This window comes from Euleptes europaea, chromosome 4 (assembly GCF_029931775.1).
Source record: "Euleptes europaea isolate rEulEur1 chromosome 4, rEulEur1.hap1, whole genome shotgun sequence".
Taxonomy (NCBI): Eukaryota; Metazoa; Chordata; class Lepidosauria; order Squamata; family Sphaerodactylidae; genus Euleptes; species Euleptes europaea.
Genome location: NC_079315.1, coordinates 45,828,061 through 45,850,638, shown reverse-complemented (window position 1 = coordinate 45,850,638; position 22,578 = coordinate 45,828,061). Strand labels below are relative to the sequence as shown.

Sequence of the window (22,578 nt, the reverse complement as noted above, 5' to 3'; positions counted from 1 at the left end):
GCAGCGCAGGAAGCGGAGGCCGAGCGCCGACGCTCCTCCCCCGGCCTTTGCCCAGCCCAGCCGGCAGCTTTCCTTTGGGCTCTGGCCGCCCTTGGCCAGACTTGCCTTGACCCCGAAGGCTCTCGGCGGTCTTTCCCCCCCCCCCCCTTGCTGTTCTTTCTTTCCTAAAAGGGCTCGCCGACAAGCCTCTCGACTGCGGCTTCATCGGGAATGGAGATTCCCCGCCTGCGCCCCCAGGTCGTGCGCTCGGGACCCACGAATGACACCTGGGGACCCCCTCCACGTGGTCTGCCTGCCTATACATATTATCTGACAACTCCTCGTCTCTGTAGAGCTTTTCGCTTGGCTAGACTGAATGCTAACCCTTCTAGGGTAATGCAGGGCAGAATTCTGAATATACCATACTCAGACAGGATCTGCCCTTGCTCTTCTGGCTCTATTGACACATTAGCCCATGCCCTTTTGGAATGCCGCTTTTACGAGGAACTTCGATCGCACTATATTTCCCCCCTTTTAATATACAAATCCAATGCCTCTGTGACTGACATAATGCCTTTTTTACTAAGCGACAGGGACCCCAAGGCTACATTGTCAGTGGCAAGATTTGTTTCAGTCCTTATATCCCTCCAACACTAGATATATGCTGCTCAAGATCAATTGATCACGGAGCTTCTAAGGGATAAAAGGAAAGGAAAGGGCACCTGGGGACGCCAACCTTCGGGGCCTGGCGATCTCCGGAATGACAACCCAGCTCCGGAGAACAGAGATCAGTTCCCCTGGAGAAAATGGCAACCGCAGGCTTCAGGGCGTTATACCCTTCTGAAGTCCCTCCCTTCTCCAACCCCTGCCTTTCCCAGGCTCTACTCCCACACCTCCAAGAATTTCCCAACTTGTATCTGGCAACCCTTGGGATCAGGGCCGTAGGGGAGAGGGTTAGGTTTTTTTTTAAAGTCTTCCACCCCATATTAATAAATGTACACCTTAACCACACATACATATATTAATACAGCTTTAAAAAAACACATACACACCGTTACCTTTGTATCAATATGTTTCCCCAAGGAAAACAGCTGGGAAATTAGGGGGCTTATACCCCCTTCCCCACTTTCACTTCCTGATTTGCTTCACCCCTCCTACTGCAGAAGATCCTGAATCTCCTGGAGCCTAGTCCAGTTTGCACCAAGATCCTCTTCGCTCTTACTAAGTCAAATTCAAATTCAATACCTTTATTGTCATAATCATAACAAATTCTACTTAAAATTTACCAGTCAGAAGACCACGGACTCTTACTAAGTTTTAGTTTGATCTTTGAAGATGCCAGAGAGACCAGTCACAAACCTACCACCTCCACAGCATTGCCAGGTAGGACCACTCCAGGAAAGTGGTAGGTCTGGGCAAGGGGCAAACAAAACGAAAGGCTAATGTGTGAGTCCACACACATCAGGGTACTGCTGCCACCAGCCCCTTTGTCTACCAAGACAGCCAGAGACTGTAGGGACCAAGCCTCTAGCACTTCCTAGGCCTAAACCAGAAACCAAACCTATAAGGCTTCACACCCACAAGGAGAGTTCCAAAACAAGTGACTTTGGTAGCTGTAGCCAACTTGAGCTACAGCACTGGATTCAGACTGAAGCCTGCTGAATTCAAGAATACACTATAATTAAAGTGATTTATTAAAAGGATGTGCAGGAATATACAAACAGAACAGCAAAGATCAATTAAAACACGGATCCTTGAACATAGGTCCAGAATACGCGCAGGCATAACATCAGCCCCTGTAGTGGAACTTTTCCTTCAGTTTCGGCATAGTGAGAATGAAAAGTTATTAAGACAAAAAGAAGCTTATTTTATTCACCTGTTGAACTCTATGGCTCCTTTTGGATTAAACTTGGAACATGATTTATCATGCTTCCTTTAATACCGGACAGGTCCCTTTAAGATAACACGGAAGAATGTTTCTGAAACAGCTGACACATACTTGAGTTTTTCTTTCCTCCCTCCCTCCCACTCTTTCCTTTTTTTCACACACCAGTTTGCTATTTCGCAACTAGTAAATCATACTATTGTATTCCCACACTGAGCTTCTTTACCCTTCTTGGGACCGACACCTGAATGTTACCCGTGGTGGGACATATATCATAACCTACAATTTGAAAATGAAAGCTTGGTACAAAATTTTGCAAGATGCCTTCTGTAAGTAATTTTATTGGATTATTTATTGAAATATTTATTGGAATATTTATTGACAGATAATATGATTGTAATTTGAATTTTTAAACCATTTATATGAATAGAAGGACTGAAGAAGAATTGTTAAATTGCCAAGAATTTGAAACAGCCGTATCCTCCATTACTGTTGGCATTCATTGGACTACATGAGATTAGCTTGTGGAAGAAGAATGTGTACCTTGTTTGGGCATTTAAAAATATGAATATTTATGAATGACTTCTTGTAGGTCTTTTTGTGTATATAATGTCTCATAAGGTATGTAATTGCACGTAGCTATTTATAAATCTATTTGCACTTTGTTTATGTAGTGTTTCGCTCCTGTACTAGCTTCTAAATCCTTGGATAATTGTACAGTGGTGTCTATTTTCTCCTCCACCTGGAAGTTGGCAACCCTACTAGACTCCACCCTCAAATCTTCAGGAATTTCCCAACCCAGAGGTGGCAATCATCACTGTGGAGGCATAGGCCTAAGGGGACTGGTGTCAGGGCCTATGACAGAAGAATATTAATGTTCCTTAATCTCTGCTGAAGTTTCTCCATGGGCCTTAATTGCTAGGGATTGGTTTCCCAATGGCATAGTACTACAACGCGGGGTCATCTGCTGAAGCTGAAGGGTAAGAGATGCAAGACAGACAAAAGGAAGTGTTCCTTTACACAACACATAGTTAAATTGTGGAACTCCCTGCCCCAGTATGTGGTGATGGCCGCCAACTTGAAAGGCTTTCAGAGGGAAGCGGACATGTTCATGGAGCACAAGGCTATCCATGGCTACTAGTTAAAATGAATACTCGTCATGATGCATACCTATTCTCTCCAGTATCAGAGGAGCATGCCCATTATATTAGGAGTTGTGGAACACAGGCAGGATAATGCTGCTGCAGTCATCTTGTTTGTGGGCTTCCTAGAAGCACCTGGTTGGCCACTGTGTGAACAGACTGCTGGACTTGATGGGCCTTGGTCTGATCCAGCATGGCTTTTCTTATGTTCTTATGAGTATGGCTGAAGCACTTGGGGGTAAACAATCTCTGGCTCTTCTTCTTTTGCTTGCCCTGTCTCTCTGGGGATCTTATGTGAAGTAGCAGATTTGTTGCCCTGTAGAAACATTTCCTTTCCTCCACTTGTGCTTTACATGTGTATTTGTAAATAAACCAAATACTTTTAAAAAACACAGTAAGTCTCCAGTGCTCTCTTGTCCAAAACAAACCAGCCTGGGTAAGTGCTGCCCCTGGAACGTCTTGCTGCCTGGTTAAATGGGCTCCCAGAAGAGGTGCAGGGGAGCCTCCTTGGAGATCTTCAGGAGGTGCTGCAAGGCCAGCCTGTTTGCCAGGGCTTCTGAGGGGGTTTGAAAGACAGGCATCTTTTCAGATGGGAGAGAGGGAGAGATTTGGATTTGTTATTTTACTTATGGTTTTAACTGACATTTTAATGTTGTTTATTTGTTACGGCCAATGGCCAGCATAACATTACAAAACAATACAGGTGTGTACCGTGTGTGTGTGTGTATATATATAAAATCGGGGGACATTGTCAAAGGCTTCTTTAAGGTCTATAAAGGCCGCAAAAAGACTACCCTTCATCACACGCACATATTTTTCAATAAGGTAGTCCTGACATTTTAATAACTATTATAGAAAGCCACCTTGAACATCAAGGAAAGGCAGGGTATAACTGTTTTAATAAATAATAAAATGTATTAATAAATAATAAAAATAATAATCAATTTGCATGTATTAATGTAAATTAATACAAACATAAATGCAAATTTTGTCCTCTGTCTTCCTCTTTGTCCTTTTTTTAAAGTAATGTGTAGATGACTACCCTCATCACGAAGTAGATTGAGACCTACTTTATATTGTACACATATGGTACAGGTGCCATTGAAAAAAAATGTTTGCAGACGGTTCTAAAAGGTTTTAAGCAGGTGCCACAACATATGTAAGTGACTCAACACATGGACCAGCCTCTCACTGCATGGACATTTCTGTCTCTAAGATTTTGAAACGCATGTGTGAAGACTTGCCACACCATCCAAATGACCAGAGACTGTCCAAGATATTTTAAATGTCTTGTTTTGGTGCAAAATGTCCAATGCCAACCTCCATGATAGCAAATAAATAATTAAGTTTGTTGCCCTTTAATGGTGGTGTGGCAAGTATCTTGTGCCACCTTTCTTAATAGTATGGCTGGCCCTGCTGCTTACACAGTACTACTGCATTTGAATATTGCATCAGATGAAATTGTGGGTGCGGTGCTAGCCTGGTGATGTTTACACAATAACAGCTAGGTAAAGTCCCTGCCACATTGATGTGATTTTTAAAAAATTAATAACAGTGCCGTCTACTTAGTTCTCAGTTGTTGCTTCAGCAACAAGACTGTAAAAAAGAAGTGGGACAGTAGGAAATAGCAAAAAAAAAAAAAAAGATTACTGGGTCTGAAGGATAATGGACTCACAATTAGACCTGATCACATTTAGGGACAATGTCTTATGCCTCAAATTCTACTTTGCTAATGTTTCAACAACCTCCCCACCCTTAAGCTGGAAAAGGAGCCAAAGGAGATCCAGAATAGTCACTGAGTGCTGTTAGTGTACTGGGCCTTTGCCCATGGGTGGCTGCCAACAGGACATGGGTACATACAAACATGTGGGCAGGTTTAGTATTCCAAACTTCAAAGTGAAAGCTGCTGTTCTTTAATTGAACTATAGACATGAGGGAGCCATCCCAAATGAATGAGGTGAATTTATGTGGGGGCATATTTTTTGTTGATTGTGATTATGGTGTCTTAATGCCCCTGAGATCCAGTGTGCTGTAGTGACTGGAACAATGAACTTGGACTAACAACACCTGCTCAGGCCATGAAAGTCACTGGATGGACTTTGAGCAATAATTTTTCTTAGCCAACGCCACCCCCCCAAACTACACCATTCATAGCTGTCAAGTTCTGATATGCCACCAGGAAGGTCAGAGGTGTGCTTGCAAATTCCCCACTGGAAACTAAGTTCCCTTCCACATGGAACCTGATCTTGACTGTGACCAATGAGGAGAGGTATTTATGTCCCCTTCTCCATTTTCCTTACCTGAAACAACTGTGGAGGTGCTATTTGCCCCACCAGTACATGGGGAGCCCCAATGGGGCAAATGATTTTAAAGTGAATGCACGTTGGCTCTTTCCTAGAAACAAATGTACACATATTCATGCAGGATGCTTGTGTTCACTGTAACTTGTATACAGGGCTACTGAGTCAGTGGTCTATGAGGGTCAGTAGTGTCTACTCTGACTGGCAGCAGTTCTCCAGGGTCTCAGGTAGAGATCTTTCACATCACTTGCTCCTTTTAATTGCCAGGGATTGAAGCTGGGACCACCTGAATGCAAAGCAGTTGCTTTATCACATTCCATCCCTGAAAACGACTATCATTAACTTCATGTGCTGAAGTATGTTGTCTTAAACTGAGTCAGACTATTAGGTCTATCAAGATCCATTTTGTCTACCCTGACTGGTGGCGGCTTCCCAGAAGCCTTTTTTTATCATCTACTACAGCTCCATTTACAAGTTACAGTGAACGCACATACAATCTTTGCAGTAGTAGAAAAGGGCGAGAGTCCAGTAGCACCTTAGAGACTAACAAAAATATTTTCTGGCAGGGGATGAGCTTTCGTGAGTCACAGCTCACTTCTTCAGATACAGCTTAGAATGTGAATCCATCTGTCTTTAAGTCGAGGAGGGTGAATCCAGACAAGCAGTAGTATGTCAATGTTAACAGTATGTCAATGTGAATAGCAGGCGTGATGGGATTAGGGGTGGTCTGCAGAAGAGTCTGTGATGTCCAGGGGAGAGATGGGTGTGGGGAAATCAGCCATGATTGCAAGGTCTTTATTCAGCCCAGCTAAATGCATTGTCTTTAGTTCGAATATCAACTGTAATTCAGCAGTTTCTCTTTGCAGTGGTAGACTTTTTTTTTTTATATGAGCGCAGAGTAATTCCCATGCCATAGCTCAACACACGCACAGCTTGGACGTGTGACTGAATCCCCCACGTTTATCCAAGTACTGGTGCCCTGTTTCCTTTGCGAAGCGGTGGCGTGTTGGTGCTCTCTTACAAACAGATGAAGACACGGGCATTCCCTGCAACGTGCGGAGAGCTCGAGGGATCCTTTGAGCCGACGGCGTCAGGACTGAACCCGGGACCGTCCCCCAGATGCTCTGCCCCTGAGCCCTGCCGGCACCTCCCGTGCAGATCATTTCGCGTCCCTGTTAAGATCGTCCGCGTCCAGCCCCGCGCGCTGGGGCAAGCGGCCGCTCTCCCTCTCAAGCCCCGCCCCTCTCCCCTTTGACCCCGCCGATGTCTCGGGGTTCCATCTTCCGGTTCCAAACCACGTGGACGCGCGCTGGGCGCTGCGGGGCCACGGCGCTGCGATCATAACAACCAGGCGGTGCTCGTGGCCACCTCCGCCGCAGCTCCCCCACCCCACCCCCCCAGCATGGCGAGCCCGGCTCACTCCCTCAGCTACGTCGGGTGCAACTTTTTGCGGCAAAGGCTGGTGCTTTCCACGCTGAGCGGGCGGCCAGTGAAGATCCGCAAGATCCGGGCCAAGGAGGACAACCCCGGCCTCAGAGGTTGGCAAGCTTTGGGCTGGGGGGCACGTCCTGGGAGGGGGGGAGTGGCGGTGGAGACTGGCTGTCGGAGGCTTGCCTATTGAAAGGGATAATTCACCGTAAGTAGCCGTGTCCGTCTGTCTGCAGTGGTCAAAAAGGGCCAGAGTCCAGTAGCACCTTAAAGACTAACAAAAATATTTTCTGGTAGGGTAGGAGCTGCGGCTCACGAAAGCTCCTACCCTGCCAGAAAATATTCTTGTTAGTCTTTAAGGTGCTACTGGACTCTGGCCCTTTTCGACTATTGAAAGGGAGGGAGGGAGGGAGGCGGGTGGGACGGGTCCCCACGGAGCAGCAGCCAGCCTGGAATTGACGTCGAGAGGACCGAGCATTTGGGCGACTCGGTAGATCCGGGCTTGGATGCTTGTTTGTGTTAGGCGGGGCGAGAGCGTTGCTACGCAGCCTTCCCCTTGGGTCACGCAGGAAGCACCTTCTTTCGGCGAGGTAGCAATCCGTGGGATGGGATCTCAGCGTTTCCTTGCCGCTGCACAATGCCTGTTTACCCGTCGGTCTGATTGGATACCAACTGGCTCTTATTTCCTGTTTTTTAAAAGGTGGCTTTGCCGGTATTTTTCTGGTCGGTCGCTGTATCAGCAGGCCGTAGTTGGGTAGGCAACCCTGTCAGCGGATGCGTTTTAGATAAGCCTTTTCTGAGTCGGAGGAATGGATTCGTTACTTAAGGGAGGATGCAAAAAGTGAACAAAACAGACAAGGGATGTAAAATCCTCAGTGGGTAACCGTGTTAGTCTGTCTGCAGTAGTAGAAAAGGGCCAGAGTCCAGTAGCACCTTAAAGAGTAACAGGAATATTTTCTGGCAGGGTAGGAGCTTTCGTGAGCCACAGCTCCCTTCTTCAGAAGGGATATAAAAGTTATTTTTAAAAGTAACTGAGCCCCCCATAATGTTTCATATCAGGGTGTTGCCCTGTATAGAGTTACAACATAGAATTTAATGGGGCTTTTCCACAGCAAATGCAGTGTTGATTTTTCATGGTTTACAGCCCAATCCTTCATGTGTTTACTTGGAAGTTAGAGCCACTTAAATCAGTGGCACTTGCTCCCAGCTATGGTATTGCAACCCTAATAACATATTACAGTTGCTCCCCAATTTGTTTTGTTTAATGTAATGCTCAGCACCTTGACCCTGAGGCTTTATAAGCCTTGTTCTAAGGTGTTCTTCAGGATATTAACTACATAAGCATCTTCTTATATTACAGTATTTGCTGAAGAGTATTTTTTCACTGAGCTTCTTTCCAACTGTCTGACATGTGTCCTCCTCGGGCCAGAATTATAAGCTGATTCCACATGCACTTAGTTGGCTGAGCTGCAGTCCTGCTCACCAATGCAGAATGCTTTGTCATGACCTAGAGCAGGGGTGGGGAACCTTTTTTCTGCCAAGGGCCATTTGGATATTTATAACATCATTCACGGGCCATACGAAATTATCAACTTAAAAATTAGCCTGCTGTATTTGGTCAAACATTTAGCCAAGAGGCACGACCGGAGATGGCTCCGAGTGTTTGCCAAGTAGAGCAACTCACTCTTGAGCTCTGCCGTCCCCACCTGGGCCCAAGAGATTCAGGCAGGGCAGCAAACACAAGACAGAGTGAATGACAAGCCACTCGGGGCTTGTAGGCGAAGGAGCCCAGTCCAGTATCGCCCCGATCCAGCACTTTCCCGCCCTATGCGTCTTTTGCAGGACTAAGAGGGGAAACAACCAGAAGGGAGGGAGGGTACCGACCAAGCCCCAAGCAGGCAGCTGCCCAGATGACCCCCCACCCTGCACGGGCAAGTAGGCAGGCATCCAACCAGTGGTGCACTCGTCCACCTGGTGGTACAGGATGGTCTGTTGCACCAGCCGGGCATAGCCATCCAGCCGCACGCCGGCGTTGCTCCTGCTCCGCATGGTTGGGGCCGGATTCTACAGCCAGCTCCTGCTACCTCCGCCTGCAGGGATGAAATGAGGACACACTGGCTAAGAACTCACCCCCGCGCATTCTGCCCGTGCCCCCTTTAACTTCTCCATTGTCGCCACTTCCGCCCCCAGCTTTCTTGTAGTACAGAGGGAATACGTTTCTCCATGGCCCAGGTGGGAAAGGGTTAACACAGTTTATTGGGTGGTCCTAGCAGCTCCATAGTTAATGACTCTTCTGCAAGGGGAAAGGAAGGTTCCTTTTCTCGGCAAAACAAACTCACATCTGCCTTGATTAGAGGCTATTCCTGTCCGCCGGAGGGGGCAGATCGCCAGTCTTAGATCCTTCTGAGGTAGAGATCTGCCAGGACCCATGAAGGGGCAGACCAAATGATTTCACGGGCCTTATACGGCCCCCGGGCCTGACGTTCCCCACCCCTGACCTAGAGGGTAGGGTTGCCAGTAGCTGGCCTTAAGAGTTCCGTGGCAAAGAAGTATCTTCTCCAGGCATTACAGCACCAGGACCATAGAAGCTACACTGGTAACATTTCTACCTACCTCAGAGACAAGGTCTTGCCTGTCTCCGCTTGGGAGTGCGATCCTAAGCAGAGTTACGCCCTTCTAAGCCCGTGGTCTTCAGTTGACTTAGAAGGCTGTAACTGAACTTGGAGAAAAGCTGTGATATCAGCTTCATAAGTATATATTAATTGGCAATGCTACTGGTTAACTAATACTGGTTTTGGACTGGTAACTTACCTGTGAATGTATATGAAGTGCTTTACACAGAATCACTCCATTGGTCCATCTACCTCAGTACTATCTTCTATGACTGGTGGCAGCTCTCCAGGGTCATGAGCAGAGAAAAGTCTTTTCTAACAATGTAGGAATTGAAACTGGGACATTTTGTGTCTAAATCATGTGCTTGACTCCTGAGCCACAGCCCCTTTGAATTTTTGAATTTCAGAAAAACCTTTACAGACTTCAGTGGTCTCTAAGGATTTAGGAACATATACAATGGGGAGTTTGAGTTACCGAAAGGATTTATTGTTTCATGTCCAATCTCTGATCTCAGTACCAGTCCTTCATTCTGATTCCTGTGTACAGCCCTCCTCCCTGGGAGAGGGGTCAGGAAAGAGTTATTAGGTTGCTTCTACTAATACCTTATTCTTCATTCCTTTCATGTAAAGCATACTGCACATGGACTGCTTCTCTTTCATTGATTGGTAGTCCAGCAGCTGATTTGCAAAGTTACATGCTGGATCAACACCTTCTGACCTCCCACTTAATTGCTAGTTTAGCTGGAAGAAATCTGCTCCATATTGGATTCTACACATGCTGAAGAGTCCCGTGCTATATATATGTGAAATCTTTCCTCTTTTATTAGCAGCTTTTTTGGTGGTGGCCCCAGAGTTGTAGAATGGCCCGGCAAAGTACAATACTGAGGCGTTCTGGATGGGGCAGCAAGACATTATAGACATTAGAAGAACAGAGATCAGGACTGGTAATGTAGACTGAACCTGACTTACACTCTTCAAAGTCCATTTAAATCAATGGGCATGGAAGGGTGTATCTCTGTCTGGAATTGCAGTGTGGGTATGCACTTTTACTGCTCTTCAAAGCAATGTTACATAGTAATAGACCAAGGGTATAAATATTTTAAATAGCTATAGGGCACATATCCTTCTTTGCCTCTGGTCAACCTACAAAGCGAAGTGTGATTAAATGTATCCAAAAATATGCTAATAGAACATAGTAAATACTGGCTGAAAGTATTGCCCTTATTTGCATTGGGTATTCTGCATACAAGTATTAAGAAAGAACCCTGAGACACATATTTATTTAATTACTTCATTTCTATCTGACCTTTCTCTCCAATGGGGACCCAAAGTGGCTTACATCGTTCTCTCCTCCATCCTCACTTCAGCCATGTGTGGTAGTTTAGGCTGAGGGTATGTGACTGGCCCAAAGTCACACACCAAGCTTCCATAGCAGAGTAGGGATTTAACCCTGAGTCTCTCTGATCCTAATCCATCACTGTAACCCCACTGACTCTCACTACACACTGGTTAATCTGTTCAGCAAACATTCTTCTTTTCTGCTATGTCTCTTCTAACTGATGCCTAAGAAAACCTGGGATGTTTTATTTTTGCAATAGCAAGCCTTGGTATATATGGGGGGCAGCTTGGACAGAGAGAGTCACAAGGACTTGGTGAATGAGACAGATGGAGGTGAAGGCTAGGGCTGAAGAAGTGGGATGCTTTTGTTCCATAATGTATGCAGAAATTCCAGTTCAACAATTATACACTCTCTCTCTCTCTTTTTGGCAGCTCATCAGCACTCATACCTTTGAGGTGTTCAGCATCATTGATCATGGTTATTTGGTGGAGTCTTACTATCTTCTGCATATACCAAATTATGAACCTGGTGATGGAAATATCTTCCTCATGAGCAGTGGTTTGGAGTGGTGGACTCTGATCTGGAGAACCGGGTTTGATTCCCCACTCCTTCACATGAGCGGTGGAGGCTAATCTCGTGAACTGGATTTGTTTCCCCACTCTTACATACGAAGCCAGCTGGGTAACCTTGGGTCCGTCACACTCTCTCAGCCACACCCACATCACAGGGTGTCTATTGTGGGGAGGGGAAGGGAAGGTGATTGTAAGCCGGTTTGAGACTCCCTTAAGTGGTAGAGAAAGTCAGCATATAAAAATCAACTCTTCTTCTTCTGCTACTGCTTTCATTAGCTGAAGGACATGTTGATTCAACCTATTATTCATAGTTGCCTGAAAATTCAGTGGGCTTCAGCCATTCAAGATAGCCTCTTTTTTCTTTTTGGTAAAACATGCAGATCTGAACCCAGTCAAAGGCAGCATATTGGGCTGGAAGTTTCACTGAGCATCTGATGGTCTGTAATCCCTCAAAATTCAAGAGATGTTGGAGACATTGTTGGATCGAAAGGAGCCAGCGTGGTGTAGTGGTTAAAAGCGGTGGTTTGGAGCTGTGGATTCTGATCTGGAGAACCGGGTTTGATTCCCCACTCTTCCACATGAGCGTCGGAGGCTAATCTGGTGAACTGGATTTGTTCCCCCACTCCTACACATGAAGCCAGCTGGGTGACCTTTGGCTAGTCACATCTCTCTTAGAGCTCTCTCAGCATGGTATATGTTTTTGGTTTTATAAAGGTTGCCATGATTCTTGGAATGTTAAGAATCTAATACGCTTGATGTTTCTTTGACAGATTTCGAAGCGAACTTTATAAGGCTGATTGACAAAATAACCAATGGCTCTAGGATTGAAATAAACCAAACTGGTAATTACATATGTCTTTATTGTTCTATATGTTATAAAATCTCTACTTATTTTTATGTAGTACTTCATCTGTAATATAGTAAAGATCCGTTGGCTGAAATTATTCAGATGTGACAAGTAGTATCAATATTTCTTTGATTTGTATATAATCTCACAGTCACTTTCTCAGTAATTGGAAGATAATACCAACACGCTAGGGGAAAAGCGTAATTGGTGGTGGAACGTGCTGTCAAGTTGCAGCCAACCTATGGTGGCTCTGTAGGGTTTTCAAGGCAAGAGACGTTCAGAGGTGGTTTGCCATTGCTTGCCTCTGCTTAGTGACCCTGGACTTCCTTGGTGGTCTCCTGTCCAAATACTAATTAGGGCCCACCTTCCTTAACTTTTGAGATCTGGTGAGTCTGGGCTGAGGCCTGGTCAGGGCAAAGATGTAGTTAGTGTACACAAAAGAAGAACAGATAGAATGAAAGGCCAAGTGGCTTTGGCTGGGATTCAAAATCAGATATTTACAAGTGTCCCCAAAGAACATTCAGAAAAGCTCACTTTTTTTCTTTCTTAGCTTCTAATGTTGGCACTTGTGTGCTGATGACGTATGGCACCCTGCAAACTGTAATTTAGTTTTGTTTGCCATGTACCCATTCTGTTGCACAAGCCATGGTAGTAGCTGCCCAGAAGATCAATCCCCTCCCAAACATAATGAAGAGCTCGAGAGAGTTTTAGATTTGGGTAGGAGATGACAATCACCTCGAACAATCACCAGAAACCATCAAGATAATTAATTTATCCAAATAGTGGAGAAATTCATAAGTTAAAAATAGTCAGGTTGACAAATTATATTGTTCCACTGAAATTAATGGGGTAATATTAAAGAATTCTGTGCATGCACTGATAAAGCAACATTCTGAACCAGAGAAGATTTTTTTCAGGAAAGGGCATTCAATTAAATATTAAGAGCTCGACCATTTTGTGTACTGAACCGGCTAGTTATGAATTTTAGTACTGTCTTTTGTTAGAAATGAAGATACTGTCCTCCACCTGTTGAAGTAAATTAAATAAACTGGTGGTGGTTTTGATGGGGCTAAACAGCATCCACAATTATTTCATGTTGATTTATATAGTTCTTCTTTGTTTAGCGTTTGGTAGAAACTATGGCATATTGTTTTTACCAGATGCCCATTCCAAACTCAGTAAAGTGTAAACTATTATTGTAGCTTATGCAGCTAGTGGAAGAACCATTTAAATTGGAAGAAGGCTTCAAACTTTACTGAGCTGAATAAGATACACGCCTGTGTGTTTTGACTCACCCCAGTGTGCTTGAAGGTGATCTAGAAAGTAAGAATTGTGTTGTAACAAGTAACCCCTCCCCCCACCATTTCTGATCATTTATGGAAGTTGTTCAATTGGAAGTTGGAATTTTACGTCATGCAGTCGGTTTAGTTGCTATTCATGTATAAATTTGTTAGAATGTTGAGAACACGGGATGCTGACATACAAGTGAACATGGTTCTTGATGTATGTTTTGGGTTTCTAGAATATCTTTTGCTACTGAAAATAATCCCCAGCAGAAAGCGCCCAGGTGCAGGAACACCAAACTGTAACTTCTATTGCAGTGTTTTAAAACTGTATTAAGCAGCCCTAATAATGGGTGGACGAAGTGAATTTCTGCAATAAAGATCAAGTTGATGTCTGATATCACAGACTGGTTGGTAGTGAATGTCTGTCAACATGAACTGCCACTAGAAATGTGAAGACCCCCAGGTGTTGCCAGGATAACAACAACTGGACAGCCTTTCAAAGTTGTTATAATCTACTTTCTGCTTGAGGATTCCTTTTCTGTCGTTTATGACCATTAATGAAGCAAACTGTTTTTAGGAGCCAAGTTTTGCTGTTTGAATTCACTTTCCAACAAGTGCAGTAACTGCCTTTTAAAATAAACCTGAATTTTGAGATCTGCCTGGCTTTGATGGGGTGAGGTTTTTTTTTCCCTCCAAGTTTGTTTTATTCATGTGTGTGAGAAGGCTGGCATGGGCTTGTGTAGAAAGGAACATTTAATTTGATCTCACTATGTTTATTAGGAAGTAAACCTCATATCAGTGGCACTTGCTTAATTTAAGGTTGAGTGGTTAGCTCTGTATCCTGACAAGAGCTGACCCTCTCCAACCAGTCAGTCTGTCTGCCTTTTGCCTTAGGGCATGGGTGGGGAACCTTTTTTCCAGCAAGGGCCATTTGGACATTTATAACATTTTTCGTGGGCCATACAAAATTATCAACTTAAAAATTAGCCAACCAAGCCCCAAGCAGGCAGCTGCCCCAGATGACCCCCCCCCCGGCACGGGCAAGCAGGCAGGCATCCAACTAGTGGCGCACTCACCCACCTGGTAGCACAGGATGGTCTGTTGCACCAGCCGGGTGTAGCTGTCCAGCGGCACGCCGGAGTTGCTCCTGCTCCACATCGTCAGGGCTGGATTCTACAGCCGGCTCCTGCTACCTCTGCCTGCAGGGATAAAATGAGGACACATTGGCTAAGAACCTGCGCATTCTGGCCCTGCCCCCTTTAACCTCTCCATTGTCGCCACTTCCTCCCCCAGCCCTCTTGTAGTACAAAGGGAATACGTTTCTCCATGGCCCGGGTGGGAAAGGGATAACACAGTTTCTTGGGCCGTCCCAGCAGCTCCATAGCTAATGACTCTTCTGCAAGGGGGGAAAAGGTTCCTTTTCTTGGCAAAACAAACTCACATCCACCTTGAATAGAGGCTATTATTGTCTGCAGGAGGGGGCGGAGCACCAGTCTTAGATCCTTCTGAGCTAGAGATCTGCCAGGACCCACAAAGGGCCAGACCAAATAATTTCACAGGCCTTATACGGCCCCCGGGCCTGACGTTCCCCACCCCTGCCTTAGGGCCTAAACAATCCTAAACAGAATGTCACTGTTCTAAATGCATTGATGTCAGTGGGTTTAGACTTGATTTTATTTACTTCATTTATACCTGAGCTTTCTCTCCAGTGGGGACCCAAAGTGACTTAGAAGTTTCTCCCTTCCATTTTATCGTCACGTTTTATCGTCTGTGAGGCTGAGAGCATGTGACTGGCCCAAGGTTACCCAGCAAAGTTCCATGGTAGAGTGAGGATTTGAACCTGGGTCTTCCAGATCCTAACGTGAAATGCTAGCTCACAGAAAGGTGTCTGTGTTTAGGATTAGGACTGTTCTCTCAAGTGCCTGACCTTCAGCAAACTCACTATGACCTAAATTAGGAATTTCAAAAAGCAGTCCATGTAAATGGTTAAACAAACTTTGAATGGCCCAGGCTAGTTAGATCTCAAAAGCTAAGCAGGGGTGGCCCTGGTCAGTATTTGGAAGGGAGACCACCAAGGAAGTTCAAGGTTTCTACACAGAGGCAGGCAATGGCAAACCACCTCTAACGTCTCTTGCCTTGAAAACATACGGAGTCAGCATAAGTCATCTCCAACTTGATAGCAAAAAAAAAAAAAAGTAAGGAACATTGGAGGTTTTCTTGATGCAAGCTTTTACTATGTCTTTGGTGATGATTTTTATTCAAATTGCATTTTTTAATGTAAGGAACACTTTTAATTGTGTACAGTTCACCTTTCTTAAAGTATTCTAGTTTTAAATGCATGGTACAAAGTCAATATGCCATTATAAAAGGAATGGCAGTATTTAAGCATTACATTTGGCTTCAGGGTAGATTTTTAGTTATCAGACCCAAAGTAGGTAGCTGTGTTAGTTAATTAGAATGAAAATCAAATGAAGCGAACAACACTTTTCTTAGGACCGACACAGAACTCTTCCTCAGGCTTAGGGTTGCTTCTTGTTTGTTTTTAAATAACTGACATTGCTTCTACTCCAGCAGCCGGACACCCTATCAGACTGTACTTCTCTTGCCATGAAGATAAGTGGCAGACAAATGAGATCTCTGTCTCAAGCTGCTGGTGCAAGGCCAATGAACATATGGCAACTCAACCCTGCCCTAACTCCTCCAAGCCAATCCCTGCTGCAGATTGTGCTAGTTATTGTTATACAGTTCTGTTGCAGAGCATCTTAATTTATTGTTGAACTAAAGTACTTGTAGGGGAAACGGGTCTGAGTGAATATTTAATATGATGCCACAAAACTAGGTGACAAAGATGTATTGAATTTGCTTTGAATTATACCTCACTTTTCAATCCAGAAGGATCTCCAAGGTGACTCCCACACAACAATCAGGTATGGTTAAATTGGAGATAGAAAGCTGCGCATTCATAGCAACTCTGTAGAGTGGATTCCAAACCCCAATTTTCATTAGACCCTTGCAGTGGTTCCTAGCAGCTTTCATCGAGTCTTAGTGTCCTAACTGCTGACAATTGGATGGTAATTTGCTAGGCTGTGTGCTCCTTATTTCCCCTTCCTTCCAGACTGCTTGAAAAGTGTGTTTTGCAGGGCAATCCTTACACCCTTTTAAGCCCCTTCATTTCAGTGAGCTTAGAAAGGTAACTCTATTCTACTGCCTCCAATTTGCTTTTCATTGCCCAAGATGTGGCAATGTTGATGGGCAGTTAAAATATGTCCTTGTCTAAGTTGACAAAAAAAATACCTGCAACCAACCCTGTTCTGAACCGGCAGTGTTAACAGCTTCATTGACTTTGAAGGGGCACAGAGAACTGCTGTATGTTCTCATGTAGGAATCCTCAGTACATCATGGACAATCCAGTGCTGGGCAAGCCTTGACCTTTTATGCATCTGGCTTGACCAAGAACTAATGCTGGTAATTTCCCTTTTTCTCCTTAAAAGGCACTACTTTATATTACCAGCCTGGCCTGCTCTGTGGAGGGTCACTAGAACATGACTGTAGTCCCAATCGAAGTATTGGTTATTACTTGGAAAGTCTTCTCTGCTTGGCACCATTCATGAAACACTCTTTAAGAATTGTTTTCAGAGGTATAACAAATGATCAAGTAGATCCTTCGGTAAGTAGCAAAGCTTCAACAACCAACGTGTCCTTTCCCTCAACTCTTCCTGTCCCAGGGTAAAGTGCCAAAAATGCAACAAAAAGGGGGAAGGTGAAGACGGGTGCAGGGCAAGAAGGGGAGGAGTGGGGTGGGGAGGAGCTAGGTGGGGGCAGCAAGAGGGGGATGGCTGCAGCAAAATCAAGGAGGACCAGGAGGTCAAGGGCAGCTGAGCTGCTAATGGGAGTCTCATTTGCATTGGGTCCTGGAAACAACATGGAATTCCCCACCTCCCCTGGTTGGTTTCCATAATTGCAGATCCTTCTTATTTGTCTGCAAAGTCAATAGCGTTGTACTAATCCTGTTTACTTGTGTGGAGAAGGGTCTGCAGTTAAGAATATCATGGGGGCAGGATATCATATTCTGTGATAGCACCTGCAGTCCCATACAAAGGCCAACTTGAGAACACCTATAAAGAAACTGGGGAAAAATTAGGCTTGCAGATCCTACATCATTATGGAAATAGGCTGGATCCAAGCTATTTGTGATACTATTCTGATCTTCACAAATATAAGCACAATTCCCATCCCAAATACTCCATCAAGATTCTTTTTGTGTAGCATAAGGATTTGGGTCTTGATTGTTGAGAAGAGGTTAGCTATTGTGATTTATAACTTATACCTTTACTAAACAGGATGGTCAGAAAATGCAACCCAAGGTCTGCCAGCATCTAAAGCGTTTCCAGCATTTAAGATAAATTCCAGCCCTTGGGCCATCAGAATTTAGTCTGTGTTTCCTCCCCTCTTATATTTCAGTTTTTTTGGTTGAGCTCCTTTGTCTTCGCTGTTGACCTGCCAGGACTTTAAAAAAAAAAGACACAAAGAAAAGTGGAATGAAGGGAGAGAACTAAGCAGAAACAAATGTATTTCTGCTCTAGATCATTTCAGTTCCATCCTTTTCCTCTTGCTCAGTTTATGAACATGGATGGAGACCAGCTAAGCGCCCCCCTCTCCTAGTCATCTAGATGAATTATGCATGCAGATAGTGTGTGTACACACACACACACACACTACGAAGTCTGCCATGTGGACGTGGAATATTCAGGCAGGTTTAAGAAAGTTGCTCTTAGATGTTACCCCCCCCCCCACATCAGCAGCGTTTAGCTACAGTGTTGTGTGTGAGCCCAAGAAGTTCTTTACATAAATAAGCTTTTACTTCAGGCTTGTTAGCAAAATGTTGCTAAAACAGCATATACAGAATTGATGAGAAACACCATCTCAAATGCCTTCCCAGCCTTCTTTAAAACCTATGGAGAAGAGGATCTTCCTGGGGAGTTTATGATTGACAAAATGAAATGAAAAAAGGTATAGCCTGAAGAGAAGCTCCCCACCCCTGTCTAGATCTGTTTAGTTTTGGCCCAGCAGTACTGCCAAATTAAAGTGCTGGTTTGGTGTGTGTTTTGTCGAAGTAACACAAGCTCTCCTTGTCAAAGAGGGTGGCAGCTGTGCCTAAGAGCTTGTTAACATTTCTAGCAAGTAAATGGATTGTCCTGACCTGCTGGAAACTGACATTGATTTTTAAACAAACAAAACAAAAAAGACTGAGATGGCTTCATTTGAGGCACTAATATTCTAAACCACAAATTCTGGGAATTGCAGCTGAAACGCCTGTCAGCTGCATGCCAGAATAAAAACAAGCCCTCCACTGGATAGCAATTCAAAATAAGCCCTCTGTTTTACTTCTGCATTGCTTGTAAACCCTTTTAAAAAGTTTAAAAACTGGTGTGTTTCCCTACTGACTTTTCTCTTCTGTTTGTTAAAAGCTGCCATTTTGCTGGAGCCAACGTTGCTCTTGGCCAGTAGGTTAAGACTGTGTTAGACAGGGATAAGGTAAGGGATGTGGCTCAGTTGTGGGGGGGGGTTATACCCGCTTCAATTGAAAGAACATTTTTTTGTAAATAACAAAGCTAAGGGTGTATGTGTGTGATTGTAAGCAGTTGTCTCAGAACTGCACAATTTTTGAATTGGTTATTCATGAGCTGTGTTCTTCAGAGGATCTTGAGCTTGTACTATAGAGTAGGGAGCACTTGATGTGTGCTGTGATTCTCTGAAAAAGGAAAACAAGTACAGAACATGCTAGAAGAGACAGAATCAGCTTCCTGAGAATCTAAGCTTTAGTAGATTCTAATGAAGACCACCTCCTCCTGTACTACCCACCCTACCAGTTAACATCCTATTTTCAAGTCCGGCTTTCCCCAACCCTGTAGAGGTGAACAAGTGGTGTCCAGAGACAGGGCTTTTTCAGTGGTGGCACCTAGAGGTGCCAGCTCCGGATTGGGAAATACATGGAAATTTTGGGGGTGGAGCCTGAGAAAGGAGGGGTTTGGGAAGATACTTCAGTGGGCTATAATGTTGCCTAGAGATCTCCATCCTACCTGGAGGTTGGCAACCCTAGCGGCACCTCACCTTTCAGTTGCCTTCCCCTGTGAGGCTTGCCTGGTACCTATATTACTTTCATTTAGATGCCAAGCTAAATCATTTCTTTCTTTCTTTTTTACCCAGACTTTTAATTAAGCATTTTAATCATTTTAAGTTGCTGTATGGACAGTTTGTGTCTCAGGACTGTTTTATTAATATCACTTATAGGTTGTTTTATGCCCTGGCTTGTTTTTGGTGGCTTGCGATTATGGCTATTTGTTATTAATGTTTTTCTGCTGTTGTTTTTATGATTTTATTGTATTTTACATTGTGAGCCACTTTAAGCAGGCCTCAGGAGAAGCAACATATATATTTTCTAAGTTCCAAAGCTTTAATTAAAAAAGCACATTTCTGCTCCTATGACTCCAAAGGCATGGATAATGCGGAGATCTCAGAAGCCACCTAGACAGCTGAACTTCTAATAGTTGGGGTTTAGGACTTCATTGCTTGTGCCTATTCCATGTCTAGAAAAACCAAAACAAAATATGCCAAATAAGAGAATGTTTGTAATCTGTATAGGGCACAGAATTCAGCATTTTTAGCACAGAATTTGAATTGCATGGGCATAGAATTTTGTTGTTATTTGTTGTTACTCTTATTATTTCAGTGAACTCTGCCCTAGCTATAAGTATGCTGCAGCAACATTACCAGTGTCGGTAGTCATTTTTGTACAGTTGATGAGAAATATAAATAAGTCTCAAAATGGATCAATGTCTTGGGTTCATTATATTACATTTTTGTGGGAGAATGTAATCAGGACCAGATAAGTAGAAAATATCTGGAAAAATAAACTTCAGTATCATCTCAGTTCAGACAGTATTCCTAATTGGAAAACTAGAAATTGTTCTTCTTTGTTGTATGCAGCTTCTTTTTCAATAAATTTATAAAATAACAAATCAGAGTTTGCCATTATGCCTGAATTGCCAAAGTCTAACACTGGCAGACCAGAGTTGGAAACTGCCTACAAACCAAGAGCTTGTGTTCCTGCTGGCTGAGAGATGCGTGCAAACTGGTTTCCAAATCTGATCTGCAAAATAAGCCCTAACTATAATTTACCATTTTGGCCATCGCAGCAATAAACACAAAGTTGGAAAGGAAGCTACACAGGAGAGGAGCGAGTGTACAAGCCCAATCCTCCAAAATTTGGTTTGGAAGATCATGCTTATTTTTTTAAAAAATGATATCCTGCTTTTCATTCTGATTGGGACCCAGAGTGACTTTTCATGTTGTTATCCCCTCCTCCACCTTATTCTTACCACAACTAACTTGTCAGGTGAGTTAGCCTGAGAGACTGTGACTGGTCCAGGGTCACTCGGCAAGTTTCCATGGCAGAACAGGGATTCGAACCCAGTCATCCCAGGCCCTAGCCTGATACTCAAACTACTACACCATGTTAGTTGTCGTCTTAGTAAGACATTTGTGAAATATTATCCAAAACTAGTTTGCTTGTGCATGCACAGGTGCAACTATAACATCTTTACACATACATTCTGTAGATGAATAACAGAGGGAATCTTGTGTTAGCTGGTCAGTTCATACACATTCCATTTTTGTCTTCCTTCTCTTGTTTTCCCCCTCTTTTACTTTATATAATCAGTAAATAATTAATGTCATCAGCATTTATTGATGCACCTTGCTGTTATTACTTTATGAATGTTTGTTTCATTTAACTGTAAGACAAAATATAAATGAAAATGAGCTTTTAATTTATTGGTATGCAAATATTGTTTGTCATCTTTTGGTGAAGAGGCTCTCTTGTTAACTGTCTTTCAGGTAGATGTTCTTAAGGCAACTGCACTGCCCTTATTGAAAAGATTTGGAATTGATGGCGAAGAGTTAGAATTGAAGGTAAGCAGGGTGGATTTGATTTAAACCAAATCAATTTAAATCACTGGTCAGCAAGACTTGATTTAAATCATGATTTTCTACATAAAGACTCATTCTTGCTGGTATTATCTTAATATTTACAACCAGTTGAAGGTTTTATTCTGGAATAATAGCTTTTCAGATTAGTTTTACAGTTATATAAAAAATTACTGATTTGGTTATACCACTAGAAATACTGTACATAGTTCACCTTAAAATACTTTCATAATTATATTATCTATCTCCAGTTTCATTCGGGCTACTAGGCCTTGCATTTCTTTGCTGCATTGTTTGCATTTTGCAAGCATACCTGCCTTACTCATCGGTAGAGGAATTTTATTAAAATATTCCCAAATTGGTTCTTTTTTATGAATTGCTACCATTATAGATTCTCTCCTCCAGGGAGATTAATATGATACACCTCAGGCTATACCCTAGTGTACCCAGGTGACTTGGAATAGCAGGCAATCTGCTGGCTGACGGCAAGGGTCGTGTGCAGCTGTGAGCAACGCGATCCTGTCACTTCCACTTTACTTCCAGAAAGCTGCAACATGATAGGACGATTTACCACTCAAAAGGGGGTTTGAGTGGTAAATCGTCCCGTTGTGCTGCGGTGCTTCTGGAAGTAAACCAGAAGTGATGGGATCGCATTGTTCACTGCTGCGCGTGTGCGATCCCCGACCCCCAAAATCTCCCACCGGAGGAGAGGGGGAACCTGGAGAGCTTACTGTACACACAAATATCCCAAGATTTGTGGAGTATTCTGTTCAAAAAGTTTCACTTTCATTTTCATGGTTTGCCCCTCGCTCCTCACACTTAGCTCCTTGTGCAGATCTATTCCACTCCAAACAATCTTCTATTCATTGAATTTCTTGAAACTTAGCACTTAAGAGGTAAGGGGCTGGTTTTGTGTACATAGATTTGCAAAGGAACAGTGGGATTAAGGTCTTTTTCTCAACTCTGTGTTTATTTTATAACATTTTTAACATGTTCTTCATAGTATCCCTGCAGGAACAAATTCACAGTTTTGAGAACTGCAAAATCAAGCATCTGTGATAATATCTTCTAGACAAAAATTGCCCAAAATAATCTTAAAGAAATCCCTGGAAGAGCATGGCATTGTGGTTTAATGAAATTCGTTTACCAAAAAAAAGTATACATTGCACGAATAAACAGTGTTATGCTACATATTTAAAAAC

The 22,578-nt window shown here is 43.5% G+C and overlaps 1 protein-coding gene across 1 annotated transcript in view; it reads left to right on the top strand.

Moving 5' to 3' along the window:
* The first annotated feature begins 6,708 nt into the window (after nt 1–6,708).
* RCL1 (RNA terminal phosphate cyclase like 1) overlaps nt 6,709–22,578 on the top strand; it is a 33,957-nt gene continuing 18,087 nt past the window's right edge. Inside the window, exons 1-4 of the mRNA XM_056848385.1 lie at nt 6,709–6,844; nt 12,028–12,099; nt 16,882–17,057; nt 21,287–21,361. Coding sequence (XP_056704363.1) covers nt 6,709–6,844; nt 12,028–12,099; nt 16,882–17,057; nt 21,287–21,361 — 459 coding nt within the window. The remainder of the gene's footprint in view (nt 6,845–12,027; nt 12,100–16,881; nt 17,058–21,286; nt 21,362–22,578) is intronic.